At 41.9% G+C, this 13,759-nt stretch overlaps 4 protein-coding genes across 5 annotated transcripts in view; 2 read left to right on the forward strand and 2 right to left on the reverse strand.

The window, feature by feature from the left end:
- Nucleotides 1-8,583, reverse strand: part of LOC135166050 (17S U2 SnRNP complex component HTATSF1) — a 40,969-nt gene extending 32,386 nt beyond the window's left edge. The window contains exon 1 of the mRNA XM_064127979.1: nt 8,458-8,583. The gene's annotated coding sequence lies outside the window, so the exon portion shown is untranslated. The remainder of the gene's footprint in view (nt 1-8,457) is intronic.
- Nucleotides 187-8,390, forward strand: LOC135166047 (uncharacterized protein). The gene is made up of 12 exons (XM_064127974.1): nt 187-342; nt 3,349-3,474; nt 4,366-4,458; nt 4,590-4,652; nt 4,997-5,326; nt 5,633-5,785; nt 5,861-6,025; nt 6,118-6,239; nt 6,334-6,414; nt 6,470-7,496; nt 7,570-7,655; nt 7,724-8,390. The coding sequence occupies exons 1-12, from the start codon at nt 312-314 to the stop codon at nt 7,745-7,747; spliced, it is 2,301 nt and encodes a 766-aa protein (XP_063984044.1). The 5' UTR covers nt 187-311; the 3' UTR covers nt 7,748-8,390.
- Nucleotides 8,517-12,049, forward strand: LOC135166048 (pseudouridylate synthase 7 homolog). Of its 2 annotated transcripts, none has more exons than XM_064127976.1 (5): nt 8,517-8,766; nt 9,490-9,993; nt 10,075-11,269; nt 11,333-11,484; nt 11,629-12,049. In XM_064127976.1, the coding sequence occupies exons 1-5, from the start codon at nt 8,682-8,684 to the stop codon at nt 11,949-11,951; spliced, it is 2,259 nt and encodes a 752-aa protein (XP_063984046.1). In that variant the 5' UTR covers nt 8,517-8,681; the 3' UTR covers nt 11,952-12,049. The 2 variants fall into 2 exon arrangements, with proteins under 2 accessions (XP_063984046.1, XP_063984045.1); XM_064127975.1 differs by having other exon boundaries at nt 8,517-8,765; nt 9,486-9,993.
- LOC135166053 (zinc finger protein 239) lies at nt 12,044-13,604 on the reverse strand. Its single transcript, XM_064127983.1, has 4 exons — nt 12,902-13,604; nt 12,651-12,820; nt 12,426-12,591; nt 12,044-12,252 (listed from the first exon to the last, which is right to left on the reverse strand). The coding sequence occupies exons 1-4, from the start codon at nt 13,062-13,064 to the stop codon at nt 12,113-12,115; spliced, it is 639 nt and encodes a 212-aa protein (XP_063984053.1). The 5' UTR covers nt 13,065-13,604; the 3' UTR covers nt 12,044-12,112.
- Nucleotides 13,605-13,759: the final 155 nt, after the last annotated feature.

Raw genomic sequence — 13,759 nt, forward strand, 5'->3', positions numbered from 1 at the left:
CCCCCGAACCACCCCATTCACTTATTGACCCCCTGCCCATCGCGCCCTCCTCCCCCAATAAAAAATTCATCGTAAAATCATGCATCACTCCGTCAACAATGAAATTTCAAAAAATTCACGTGACTGGCAGCCGTGTGGGGGATTCGTGTCCAGTTGTGAGCCGAAGGTGGCGAGCCATTCGTTTTGGAATTGATTTCCCCCCCAAGTTGTTGCCTGGCAACGTTAACTGTTCAAAGTTGCTACCACGCTAGTGGCCGGTGTCACAGTGCCGGCAGTTAGTCGACTGGCTTTGCGCTTAGCAGGGTGTAAACATGGGCCTCCCCGACATTGACAACATACCGGGTAACGACACAATCAAACCTATCAAATGCACATAAACACCGAGTCCACCCCCAAGCGCACAATTTTCACTGCAAACGATAGATTTAATACATTGAAAATTAAAAAAAAATTCTTTGAGGACAAACCTGTCGCACCTAACACTGAATTATTCACTCTTTTCTGCAAATAACTGTGTAGAGTTATGTCATAATTACACCTGACCGCTACATTTTTCTTATACCCGGAATTGGTCGATCAAGTCCAGTTTAAAGTGAATTCACAAAGTCGCGGATCAAAGGGTATTTGTTTAGACGCGGGGGAGCGAGTCGTGAAAGGGAGAAATTATTGTGATAATCGAAATATTTTTTCAACAAGGAAATCTACTGCTGGATTTTTTTTTACCCCAGTTCACGTCAATCCGATGAGTTTTTATTAAAATCAACACATTAGTTCGTTACCTTCCACCTCCAATATCAATTGAATGGATAAAAAAAATTGTGAATGAGTAGTTTAATAATTTCTCTCAATGAGTTCCCCAAAGAAATCAAAATTAATTTTTTTTCCACAATGACGGTAAAATCTTCCTCATTGTCCTCCATTTAGCCCTTCCCGCATGCATGAACAAGTGGTTACAAACAGTATTATTCCGTCCCAGACTCGTCTCCCACTATATCCCATGCAAACTTTTCATGAATGGTATTTTTTCGTGCGCATCGATCTGCGATCCGCTTGCAACGTCGAGTTCGACGACCTACGGCAAGAGCAGTTAATGTATTCCTGGCTGTGCAAGAGTTTTCGAAATGCAGACGTTCGAATCACGCAGATGAGACTAACAACCAAAGATTCATTCGACAATGAAATTTTTACCCCATCAATCGCGTCGAAAACCTGGCCGTTAACGCACAGCAGTTGTCGCAGGTGCATTAATGAGGTTTATTTGAGACCCGCGAGGGCCTTTTAATTACAGATATTTCTCGGAAAATGCTAAACACTCGAGTACTTTCACTCTCTATTAACGTGTCACCGACATTTTCGAGAATGAATGGCCGATGAATAATGCAGAGCGCTTAACGTTTGAACTTTTGATAAGAACGCAGTGTAAATTCTCCAGGGGTTTTCTCTGTATATCCGCAAATACACTCGTTTAAATTGCATCACTATATGACCTTTTGTATGAAGAGGTTGCGGCCTACAACTCCAACTGGGTTCAACCGCGACTCAAATACGGACAGAGTTGATTCATGGACATCCACCCTGGTCAGACGATATGGTGATTTATTTTTCGAGAGGACCTTGGGCCACTATTTACCACTTCTCACGCACTTTTGTTTTTTCATTTACCGATGTTTATCACGGGTACCGTTATGTGGGTGGATATGGGACGAGGGAGTATTACAAATGTCAATTTCACGTTTCCAGGCTTTTCCCCTTTTTCAAGCAATAACTCGTCTGAAGTTCCAATCCAGTAAAAATTAAATTGTCTGTAACATTTAATTTTTACAAGGACCTTAAGTATTCAACCCTTTATTAAAAAATCAATAATTGTTTACTGCGATGACCCCCTATCATCGTATATTAGTAAACAGATGAGAAGTTTAGTGGACTTTTATTTTATTTTTATAAAAACGATCATCATCATCATCATTATCATCATAACCAACGAGCAAGTAATTCAATTTGACCCAGAGCCCTCGCCATTTCTCCCTGCCCCCCCTGACCAATATTTTTCTCATTATTATTTTTTCCTCTCTCCCACTGCTCGACTTTTCGTGGGCGTTTCGTGTCGAGCAACGAGTGGAGATCACGAAACGATAATAAAAAACACCGGGCTGACCTGGTCGGTGCTCCTTGAGAAATAAAAAATCGTAAAGCAGCCAGTCTAGTGCCCAGACTCCCATCAAACTCAAAAGATCCCAGAGATTAAACCCCAGTCATGGCGATATTTCTCTCATTTCGATTTTTCCATTCGCCAAGGTCAAGGGTGAAGGGAATTCATTATATGGGCAGTTGTGACTGAGCAAAATTATATTTTCTGGTAAATAAAGCATGCGAAGATTACGAGATTGCGGTGATTGAGAGTATTTGAAGGAAAAATTAGGGTTTGAAAATTTCTCAGTGTGGAAACGTCTTATCAACGTCCAGGAACTACAAAAATACTCCTGAAGACTCGAACAATGTTCGTCATTCAGTTGTGGATGAGATGGTGGTGGTGAGAAGTCAAAATTGAGAATAAAAATTGAATTGATATTTTTTAGCTATCGGGGAAAATTTACTGTACGCAGACAGAGGTAATTTATACTCCATGAGGAGTTTTTTCCAAATTTTTATATTCTTTAAAGTATTTTTAATAGGTAATAATTTTTTAGTGGTTGTTACTAAGAAGAAATTATTTTTTCTATCGCTTAAAACTTAATTTGCAAGAATAAAATATTGAAAAAATCCCAAAACCATTGCAAGTGGAAAATCTTATCAGCCATGATTTTCCTCAGGTTTTCCCTCCCGACATTTTTATTCCCCGTCATAAATTTGAAACGAACTAAACGTTCAAATGGCTATAAACCGAATTTATAAAGGCGTCATAATTTTTCATTAGATGTTAATATAAAAATAATGAATTTCAGATGAAAAAATTAATTATTCAGTCCACCTAATACAAATGCTTGAATTGAAATGAAAATCCCATTCCCAATTGAGCAAAAAAATATTCAGAAGAAAACCAAAAATCTGAGATAAAAATTGTTATCAAACTTCGTAATATTGTGGATAATTGACTGAATTTTTCAATGGATTATTGTTAATCCCGTTACAATTAAAAATTGTTCAGTGTGACACCTCGGATCGCAGCAACCCCGTTGAATCGATGAAAACGCAGCTAGGCCAACGACACTTACCCCCCAACCACGTGAATGTCCGACCCAGGTGCATCACATGTGATCCCTCCTCCTCCCAGCGAGCCATCAATAATAAAAACCCGTAATACCATATCAGCAAAGGGCCGAGCGCTAAAAACAATAATTTTTATTACAGAGACAGGCGCAGTGTTTACACTGGGCCGCAGTCGTTTCGCCGATAACGTAGCATCGCATTTTTTTATCCGCAAGGATCCGGTGATCAGCATCGCCTGCGGCGACGAGCACTCGGCTGTTGTTTGCCGTGAGTATTTAATCATCACAACGAGTGCCCTCTCATGAATTTTACCGTTAAAAATAATGCTGAATTCGATCGTGAATGGATGCAGGGTGTAACGTATCGATTGGCGTACCATTCGATGAATGATTTATTGGATAATCAATAACTGGACGAGTGGTCTATCCTTTGAGAGCCCTTCTCGCAGGTGTTACCTATATTTTTCACCGCAATATCAAGTATTACGTCTCGAATTGGATCAATAGACCATTGTGTACTCGGCGAAAATGGAAAAAGAAGTTTGTGAATTGGAGGTTTTGATAATTTATGGGGCTCCGGGGGTTTTCACGTGGGGATAGCCTAGTTCGTGCTTTCAATTTCAGTGAGATGATATTTATTATTCACGTTTCAATGGAATTCTTTTCCCAAGTTCTTTGATACTCAATTGAATTCCCGATATATTGTTCCACAAAAATCATTGTTCCGTCATTTCCAATATAACCCCATCAAATGTTGTCCGCAAATATTTTGACGGTAAACTTTACGACTAGAATAGGAGGAGACGAGAAGTGAAGGAGAGTCGTTTGGCCTCGGAGGGTCGAGCCATCAAATGATTTACAGCAGCTGCAGCTAACATTTAAACCCTGATATATCCCTCCAGAAAAGCCTTAACCTGAGCACAAAGGATAACCACTCTGTCCAGTTGGAAATCGATACGCATACACATGCCATGGAATAACAGAATGAACTCCAGCGAACCCTTGGTCTTTTATTCCACAATTTGCGGAGAGTCGTAAAGGCTTTATCTGGCACTTAGGGACAGCAGTCATTACGTTGATGATGACCATGGGGATAGCCGTTACAATGCTGGATTAAATGCCACTAATTTTTACACTCATTTTGTTTCATATTTTCAAGAGAGCGGAAGGCTGTTCGTCTTTGGTAGCAACGATTGGGGTCAATTGGGTCTCGGCCACAAGAATCACGTCACCAAGCCTTCGTGCGTGAAAAGTCGGTAATCTCGATAGCCCAGGGGGAGGGCATTTTCTCCCCGAGAAATTGTCCCTTTTTTTGGGCATTACTTGTTTATCTATTCGGCACATGCTTTAATGGATGACGGTTGGGGGGGTGGACTTTTGCAGGTCTCAAACCGGAGAAAGTTACACACGTGGCATGCGGGAGGGCTCACACATTGATATGCACAGGTGAGACGACTCTGATTACACCATCAACCGTTATCGATTTTTTTATGAAATATGAGGGAATGAGGGGCAGAAATATTTAACTAGAATTATCAGCTAAGATTTTCAGAAAATCTAAAACAAATGAATTCCCCTCGCAACTCCGCCAATATCGCGTGAAAAAATATTTATGGAGTCCTTGTGGGACTAGATTACCCCATTAAGATAAAAAAATCTCACAAATAGAATATCGATCGCGTAATTCTCACGATGATGACAGCAATTAGGCTGTGAATGAATAATAAATAAACCGCGAGACCGTGAACTGAGAAAATCCGTCTGATCTATACGGAGTTTACCTACTGCAGGCGGACAGAAAATATTTGCATGCGGAAGTGACCAAGAGTCACAATTGGGAAGAGGTCAACAGACTGTGGGCGATAGTTCGAGCTCACCAATTATGGTTTACGATTGTGGTATGGTTGTGGATGGACCCAAGGTGGTGGATATTGCCGCTGGATCACAGCATTCCCTGGTGTTGACTAGCGATGGTGGAGTTCTCGCCTGGGGCAGCAATTTGGAGGGACAGCTGGGGCTACATGGCGTTTCCGGTCTCATTAATACACCTACGAGGGTTCATATACCGGAGCCAGTCAAGCAAATCAGTGCTGGATACTATCATTCGGCCTTTTTGACAGGTCAGTGGCTCAGGAAAAAAATATTTCACCCTCAATTATTATCAATTTTATCGAAACAATGTAGAGTAGTTGAAAATATTCCAAAATAATTTTATGCCGATAATTGAGAACTATTTTTATTGGTCCATGGCATTATATCCCGCCCTGGTCATTCACCCGACCTTCCAGGAACCCATTCGGATATAATTAGCCACTTGTTTCATCAAAAGATGCCGAAAACATAATTTTCAAAAAAGCAATTTCATCGAGCGACGTTAATTGATAGTTCTAAAATCATAAAATCCGAGGGAATTGCAATTTTTCCAGAGAGTGGAGCGGTTTACGTCTGCGGCGAAGCGGAAAGTGGAAAGCTGGGGATAGTCCTGGACTTTAGGACACAGTTAGCGCCCAAGCAGATGTCACTATCTGTGAAAGCTGCTCACGTCGCCTGCGGCGGTCATCACACACTCATTTTTGGAGGTGATAAAACATTTTCGTATGAAGCGACTTTTTAAATCAAAATTTAAAAAATAACAGGACATTCTCTCTACTTAGATGACGGCAACATCTACTGCACAGGAAGCAACGCAAGTGGGCAATTAGGAATGGGCACAAGTGTAACTGAAATTCAAACCCCGAAGGAGCTTGCACGTGGTGCACTGGAAGACGAGATAATCGTAAAAGTTGTTTGCGGTGAAAGTCACATTGCCGTTGTTACAGGTGATATACAGCTCGATTTCTTTATCCTCAGGAGTCATTAATTAAACTCGCATGTAATGCATCACGATTATATTTTTTCTCTCTCCCTGAAGCCTCCGGTAAAATTTTCACGTGCGGCGATGGTAGACACGGGAAACTGGGTCTCGAGGAGAACGAGAATAACGTACACGAGTTGACACATGCTATCAAGTATCAGGAGCTCTTTGTCACAAATGTAATTTCACGTTTATTTGATCAGTCATCGAGATAACATGAAAAATCGATTTTGCAATTTATGACGCTTTTGGTTCTTTTTGTTCCTTTGAAAGGTCGCATGCGGTGGTTGTCACACTATTTTGGTGGGACGGAGGAGGGAAATGGATAATGGAGATGACGAATCTAAACAAATGGTGAGTTTTTCAATTGTTTAAATAATAAAACATAAAACAAAAATAATTATTTCAGAAAATAAATGCCCTACCTCCCCTGAAAGTCCCCGCGCCGCGAATTCAGAACGAGAGTCCCCTGGCGAAGCCCGATGGGCCCAACATCGGTAGCGAGGAGAACGAAAATGAGATGTTCGCAGAGAAGCTCGAAGACGAGGAAACTAAAAAGCCAAAATCCGCATCCAAGGACGTGGAGAAGCCGGAGTCCCCCAAGATGTCATCGGACTACAGCGAGTCCGAGGAGATTAAAGTGAAAGAAGACGAAATGACGAACGAAAAAGATCAGACTGAGGAGGAGCCCAATGGAGGCACAGAGGTCGACGACCCCGAGCACCCCGAGGAAGAGGAGAAATCTGAACAAGAGGAGAAGCTGGAACAAAATGCGAAACCTGAACAAATGGAGAGACCAAAGTCTTCCGTATCGCGGGTCAGTCGAGTTGAGGACGAGATGAATAAAATAAACGAAACGAACTCGAAGGATGAAACGAATTCTAGGGACGAAATAGACGAGAAAAAGGAGGCACACGAAACGAATCAATTAAATCAAGATAATAAGGAAGAAAAAAATACCGAAGAAAATGCCAGTGATGAAGGGATGAACAAGGAACCTGCTGAGTCCCCTCCACTACCGATCCCACCCCCGAAGCCACCGCGGCAGAAGACCGGAAGTGCGGAGAGTGCATCAAGTGGCGGCAATAAATCCAGGAAGAGCTCGGGGAAAATGTCGATGCTAGAGGCCCCCGCGAGCCCTGAGGCACCTCAGGAAGGCACGGAGGGTCTGGACAAAGAGGGCAGTGAGACCGGCTCGGGGAAAAAATCAGCGAGGAGTGAAAAGAGCCAGTCCGGAAAATCAAAGGCGGAATCGAATGAAACTGTCCCGATGGAGACGGTTATTCAGAGCAGTTTAGACCAGGTTGGGAATGAGATAGCGAATCAAGTGGACAAGATCGAGGAGAAGGCCATGGAGACCGTGACCTCCATCGGGGAGAAGATCGGCATCGCCGGGGATGATGCCGACGTTGTACAATCACCTGCTTCGAAAGGAGGTACTCCTGATTTTTTTTTATTACATAAACCGAGCTTGGAGAGAGCGAGAATTTATTTAATCCCTTCTTTCAGGGAAAATATCAAAATTATTTCACCTCAGGAGACAAGAAGTCGAGAATGGAAATAAATTAAGCAGTTCTCAAGACGCTAAAGCTAAAGTAAATATTCGACAATACCCCTCGTCAGGTAAATTGTCCAATCAATAATTTCTGATATTAAATTTCAGTCAAAAACCTGCAGTATCCTGTGATCGATCAAAACTACCATGGATCACCTCCAGTGATTCCTCAAGTATATTTTTTATAAATGAATGAACCACTGATAAATATACGAACGTTGAGTTCGGGACCAAGGACGGGAAATACCACCGATAATCCTCCCAGCCACCAAAGAAAATAGGATAATAATTTAATAATAATCAACAGTTAAATCCCCTCATCCCACCATACTCGAGTAAAAAATATATATTCGAGAAATTCCATTATTTAGACGTGCGTTATTAAACACGGAAGAAATGATTTCGTAGATAAATCTAATGACTTTATGAGAAAATGTCGTTGAATTTCTATTTTTGCCTATTTTGCATGGAAAAACAATTCTGCAGTTTTTCCACATCATTTAAAATTAATTTATGATGGAGTATACTCTACAGAAAACGTCAATAAAGTTCTTTGGAAATCTATAACCTACAATTTACATTTTTTAATGATTATCTCCAGTGAAATGAATTTTTCATAAAATTCGTTAAATTTATCAACAAAAATGTTTTCTTGCGTGGCGTTATTGTATTCCAGGCTGTTAAAAGTGTGATTTGATAGTGTGCAAATAATACCTGATAAAATATGAATAAGACGAGAAATAAAGTACATTGAAAACTAACGAATCACTCGAATCGTATTCAATCAACAAAATTCCTCGATTGATATCTGCAAAATGTAAACAAGTCCTGGGTTTCATTACCTTGGAAGGTCGATACGTTGGAATTTTGTTGTCACCACATGCCGCATATAGTCGAACACCAGCCGACATAACCTCAGAATAGCAGAGGCATCTCCAGACATCAGACATCAGTTGCTCTGGAACCTCCTGAAAATTCCAAGTTGACGACTTTTAGTCGCATTATCTCACAGTGACGTGAGGTCTCACTTGTTTCTTTTATTGTTGCAATTGTTGACGACTTGGCAATGGCTGATAGTGACAATAGTAACATGGGAAAGAGGAAGTTTTTCTACAAAGGCAGGGGCCGCGGGAGAGGAGGCTTCAAGCAAGGTAAATTGCAATAATAGTTATCTCTTACTTTTTTAATGATATTCTTGTTCGTTCTCAATGATTACGGCTTCCTCGACATTTTGTGAGAAGATTAATCAGTTCTGGCAGTAATTAATTGCCAGGAAATGTCTGAAGAGCCACCGGGAGGATGCAATTGCAGAGAAACAAAGCGTTGTTAACTTATTTTGTAGAGATGATGCCATTTTGGCTGATCATTATGAATTTTTCTACTTTCACTGAGGCTTTTCATTGGGCCGGGATTTTCTTTATAATGCGGGACATTTGAATTTTTCATTTGGAAAATTTTATTTCGAGACTGGAACTACAGTTTCTAAATTTTACAACGACAATATTTTGAGGAGTTTTCGGAAGGGAATGGTTACGAGATGATGTCATAACGATGTCTAGGAATTCTTGGAACCGGCTGAGGGACTAATTCTTTCCCAGAATTTTGGATCGATGCGAATAAATTCATATTCCAGTTTATTATTTTTCTATATTGGATTTTTGTTCATGGAGATCATGAAATGAATGATGAAGGTCTTGGGCTCTGGTTTTACTGAAACGAATTCTTCAAATGCTGTGGAAAAAAATTCGAATACCACAATTTTTCATTTAATTTAATAGGAGGTTAGTCGCCAAATATTTCTTGAATTATTTCCCCTTACCCTGATCACCAATATTAACCGAAAATATTAATAAAAAATCCGATCCTTGCTGGAGGGGGATTTCGTGGTGGCTATGGTGACAAGCCATTCCACAAACGTCCCCAGATGAACCACTACCACAGTCAGAAGCGCACCAAATTCGAGGTGACTAATCGCCTGAAGGAGGTGGACATAGGTGTGACAGAGTTCGTGGGCACCCACGAGCATATCAATGGAATCGTCAAAGAGCGTTTCAACGACTTCCACGTTCACGAGATCAACACCAATGGTGAGCGCTCCCAGCTGACGAACCAGGACATTCCAGCTGCCCCTGACGATGCTCTGGATATGAACGAGCTGAAGAAGAATCTCCCGCAGGAGACCTGGGACCGGATTAAGTTGCTCTCGGTGGCTGACACCAGCATCAGCACTGTGGAGATCGACGTGACGGACATGGACAAGGAGCAACGCAAGTGTCTGCACCTGATTGGGAAGAAGATTCCCTCCATCGTGAGTCAGACCATTGAGAAGGACCAGAAAAAGCTGCTGGTGTTTGCCAAAAATGATAAGAAAGCTGCAGGTGAGAGAATTGATTGTAGAGTGAATTTAAATTGTTAAAATGATGAATAATAATCAATAATTCATGAATAAATCCCTTTAGGCAACAAATTCTATAGAGATTTTCGTAACGACTGGGCTTATTCTTCCAATTTCTGTCACTTTGTCCTCCATAAAGTCAACATGGATACAATGGACGCCCTGAACCTGCTGGCAATGTACCTCCACCTGAAGCCCAACGCGTTCACCTATGCAGGCACGAAAGATCGTCGAGCAAGAACCACGCAGTGGGTCTGCCTGAAGCGAGTCCATCCATCGAGTATCCTGGACGCTGGTAAGCGAGTCCGTGGTGCATTCGTAGGTAATTTTAAATTCGCCAAGGAACCACTGAGGCTAGGAGCCCTACAAGGTAATCACTTCACAATAGCCCTGAGAAATGTCACTGCCACTGATGAGCAGATTGATGCTGCTTTGACTAGTCTACGAGACAATGGATTCGTCAATTACTACGGACTTCAGCGTTTTGGCACAGTGGCAACTGTTCCCACTCATGAAGTTGGAAAAGCCCTGTTACAAAGCAACTGGAGTGAAGCTATTGATCTCATTCTCCAGCCGAGGAGTGGAGAGTTCATGGACATGGCTAAAGCTAGGGAAATTTATGCCCAGACTAAGGACGCCAAAGCAGCACTGGCGAAGATTCAGCGGCAGGACAAGATCGAAGCAAAGTTACTCAGGGGACTCGTCAACTGTGGGATGAATAATCCTCAGGGGGCACTCGATGCTCTCCCCAGAAACGCCAGGACAATGTATATTCATGCTTATCAGAGCTTCGTGTGGAATCACCTGGTTTCCAGGAGAATCAAGGAGCTGGGGAATAAACCCATCGTTGGGGACCTTGTCTACGAGAAACGAGACACCAATGATACTGTTGAGGGGCCTGATGGTGGTGATGAGCCTGAGGAGGTGGAGGGTGCTCAGGTTAAGGGGAAAGAGGAGACTGATGCTCAGGGGCAGGCGCCTGTTGAGGACGGTCCTGAGGGAGCTGATGAGCAGGAGAAGATGCAGGTGGTAGAGGAGCAGGAGGGGAAGAAAGATAAGGAGGAAGCTATTGAGAAGGACTTCTATCCACTGCCAGCTGTCAAAATGCTGACTGAACAGGATTTGGGGAATTACACTCTTGCTGATGTCGTTATGCCACAGCCTGGCTGGAGGGTGACGTATCCGTCTTATGCTCGGGAGTGGTATGAGGAGTTCCTGGCTAAGGATGGTTTAACGACTGATCTCAGGCAGAAGAATCAGTGAGTGATTTTATTTTTTTGAGGTAGAGGAGAAGGAAAAAATGTGGATCTGTTTTTTTTTAGGAAATACTCGCTTGGAGGACAGTACAGGAAGATTCTTCAGGTTCCAGAGAATATGTCGTGGAGGATAGTTCATTATAATAATCTTCAGGCTGATCTTGTTCTCGCTGATATCGATAAAATGAGGAATCATGATCCACCAGAGAATGTTCCAGGTACAGGATGTTATGTCATTTATTTTTAATTTTAATTCTCACTTTCAAGATCTTTACAAATTCCATTTGAACTTTCATACTTTTTTTTCAATTATATTAGAGCAATAATAATTTACAGTTCTGTATCGTACTTTCCATTTGCAGATGGAAAATACAAGGCGTTGATTTTAGAGATGACCCTGAGGTCTTCGACGTACGCTACAATGGCCCTCCGAGAGATTCTGAAGCACGACACATCAGCAGAGACTCAAGCTGCTCAGTCAGCAGCCCACCACGCGCAGGATGCGAAGGACAAAATGCTGGAGGCAGAGGAGAAGAATAAGTTGAATGGACAGGAAAAGCTGAGTCCGCCGTCTGGTGAGGAAAAGAAAGATGGAGTCGAGAGTGTTGCTGATGAGGCAAACGAGAAAATGGAGATTGCTGATGAAGCTGTGGCTGAGACTAAGGACAGCCCTGCTGACAATTGATGAACCAACTTTATGTGAAAATTAGAAATACTTTTGCATTGTTCCATCTTTGATAGATTTCTCTTTCTTTTTCAATAAATTTAATTAGTTAACCAAAAGATCTTTTTATTCTCCTGCATTCTCCCTCTGATACCATGATGATTCCCCTAGTTCTTCCATTTTCATTGGAACCATTGACTCCAGGAGACGATTTTACTTGGATGGGGGAACGGTTTGATGAGGTGGGTTTTTGCGTGAGTCCGGAGACCGTTTAGTGACGGAAATTTTCCGAGGCAGAGCTTGCAGGTGTGTTGAAAATTCCCTGGAATTAAAAATCAGGGCATTTTGACCTGGTTAATTAATTATGGAACAAAAATATTTCTTAAAAGGCAGTAAAAAAATTTGGAGCGATCAATTAAAATTTTGTCGTTCCGAAAAACGTAGTTTTCTCTAATGAGTCCTAAAAATTAAAGGACTAAGGGGATTACAACGCACCACTGTGCAATTCTACATGATGATGGAAAGCTCCGGGCTTGCAGAAACCCCTTCCGCAGACGGGGCATTTGAACGGCCAGTTTCCCGTGTGCGAATAACTGTGAGCTCTCAGATCCCCAGGGGTGGGAAAGGACCTCTCGCAGTCATTGCACTTGTGGGGCTTCTCCTGGTGACACGTTTAATCACATTTATCACCCGTTTTGTAATCAAGAGATAACAATCTACCTTGTAATGCGTCATGCGGTGATAGTAGAGGTTCGAAGAGGCGGTGAAGCGTTTTCCGCATATGGAGCATTCGTGCGGACGTTCCCCAGTGTGAATTCTCACGTGAGTATTCAGGGAACTGCTCGTGCTGAACATTTTTCCACAGACTGCACAGCCGTGGGGTTTTTCACCTGGTGGATGTATTTTTATTTTTTTTTATTAAAAAACGCACTAAAAGGGGAGAAAGTTTGTTTGATATTGAAACAATATACCTGTATGCGTCCGGATATGTCTCTTCAGCAACGATGGACGATCGAAATACTTTCCGCAGCTACCACAGGGCAATTTCTTATCCCCAATGGATCGGAATCCGTTCCGCCCCCGAAAACTGAGATCCAACGGTGCCTCTTGGTCGCAAATACCGACCCCCGACATATTTCCGGACTACCGTAACGGATTCGCGTAAGATCAGTGCGAGAAGAAATGTGAAAGACCTGTGAGGTCTATCAAACATTCAAAAAAATCGAAAACCCTTAAACGATGAAAAAAATCGGTATCGCGCATGCCAGGGGCGGTTTTCCCTAATTCCCCGCGTAATAGTAGGCGGGGTTTCTCAGGTGATGTTCCATGACAATGAATAACACCTTCATAAACACGTTGATGGGGTGCCGCACACTTTTAACTCGATTCTAATAGTCGTGAAGAGCGGACATCCCGTCGCGACGATATCTCATTTGTCATCTGGAGGATATTACTCTCTCCATTCATACTGATTGTCCGTACGATCTAAATTCTGCGTTATCACCGGGGCAATATTGTCCAGGACAATTTTTATCGTCGTCATGCTTCATCATTTTGTACTTTAAAAATTCTATGAATAGAGACTAGTTCGTGGATTCTCAGTGGAAGAAATATTCGTGAAGAGAAAAACTATTAGTCATTTTATAATGCACTCCAAAAATATTTACGTAGTTCATGCACAAAAAACATATTTTTCACTTTATTAAGGAGAGCCCCAATGCGAACAATAATTTATTTAATTAATATGGATAATAATAACTGTACATGGGGGTATTTACTTATCGTGAAAAATAATTATTGTTATCAGTGCTCTCAATAATAAGTCAGAG

This window comes from Diachasmimorpha longicaudata, chromosome 9, assembly GCF_034640455.1.
Source record: "Diachasmimorpha longicaudata isolate KC_UGA_2023 chromosome 9, iyDiaLong2, whole genome shotgun sequence".
NCBI lineage: Eukaryota > Metazoa > Arthropoda > Insecta > Hymenoptera > Braconidae > Diachasmimorpha > Diachasmimorpha longicaudata.

Coding starts and splice junctions, on each gene's coding strand:
- LOC135166047 (XM_064127974.1), top strand. CDS start 312: ATGGGCCTCCCCGACATTGACAACATACCGG. Junction 4,653..4,996: donor TCACACATTGATATGCACAG/GTGAGACGACTC, acceptor TACCTACTGCAG/GCGGACAGAAAATATTTGCA. Junction 5,327..5,632: donor TCATTCGGCCTTTTTGACAG/GTCAGTGGCTCA, acceptor CAATTTTTCCAG/AGAGTGGAGCGGTTTACGTC.
- LOC135166048 (XM_064127975.1), top strand. CDS start 8,682: ATGGCTGATAGTGACAATAGTAACATGGGAAAGAGGAAGTTTTTCTAC. Junction 9,994..10,074: donor AAATGATAAGAAAGCTGCAG/GTGAGAGAATTG, acceptor AAATCCCTTTAG/GCAACAAATTCTATAGAGAT. Junction 11,485..11,628: donor TCCACCAGAGAATGTTCCAG/GTACAGGATGTT, acceptor TTCCATTTGCAG/ATGGAAAATACAAGGCGTTG.
- LOC135166053 (XM_064127983.1), bottom strand. CDS start 13,064: ATGTCGGGGGTCGGTATTTGCGACCAAGAGGCACCGTTGGATCTCAGT. Junction 12,821..12,901: donor ACATATCCGGACGCATACAG/GTATATTGTTTC, acceptor TACATCCACCAG/GTGAAAAACCCCACGGCTGT. Junction 12,253..12,425: donor TCATGTAGAATTGCACAGTG/GTGCGTTGTAAT, acceptor TTTTAATTCCAG/GGAATTTTCAACACACCTGC.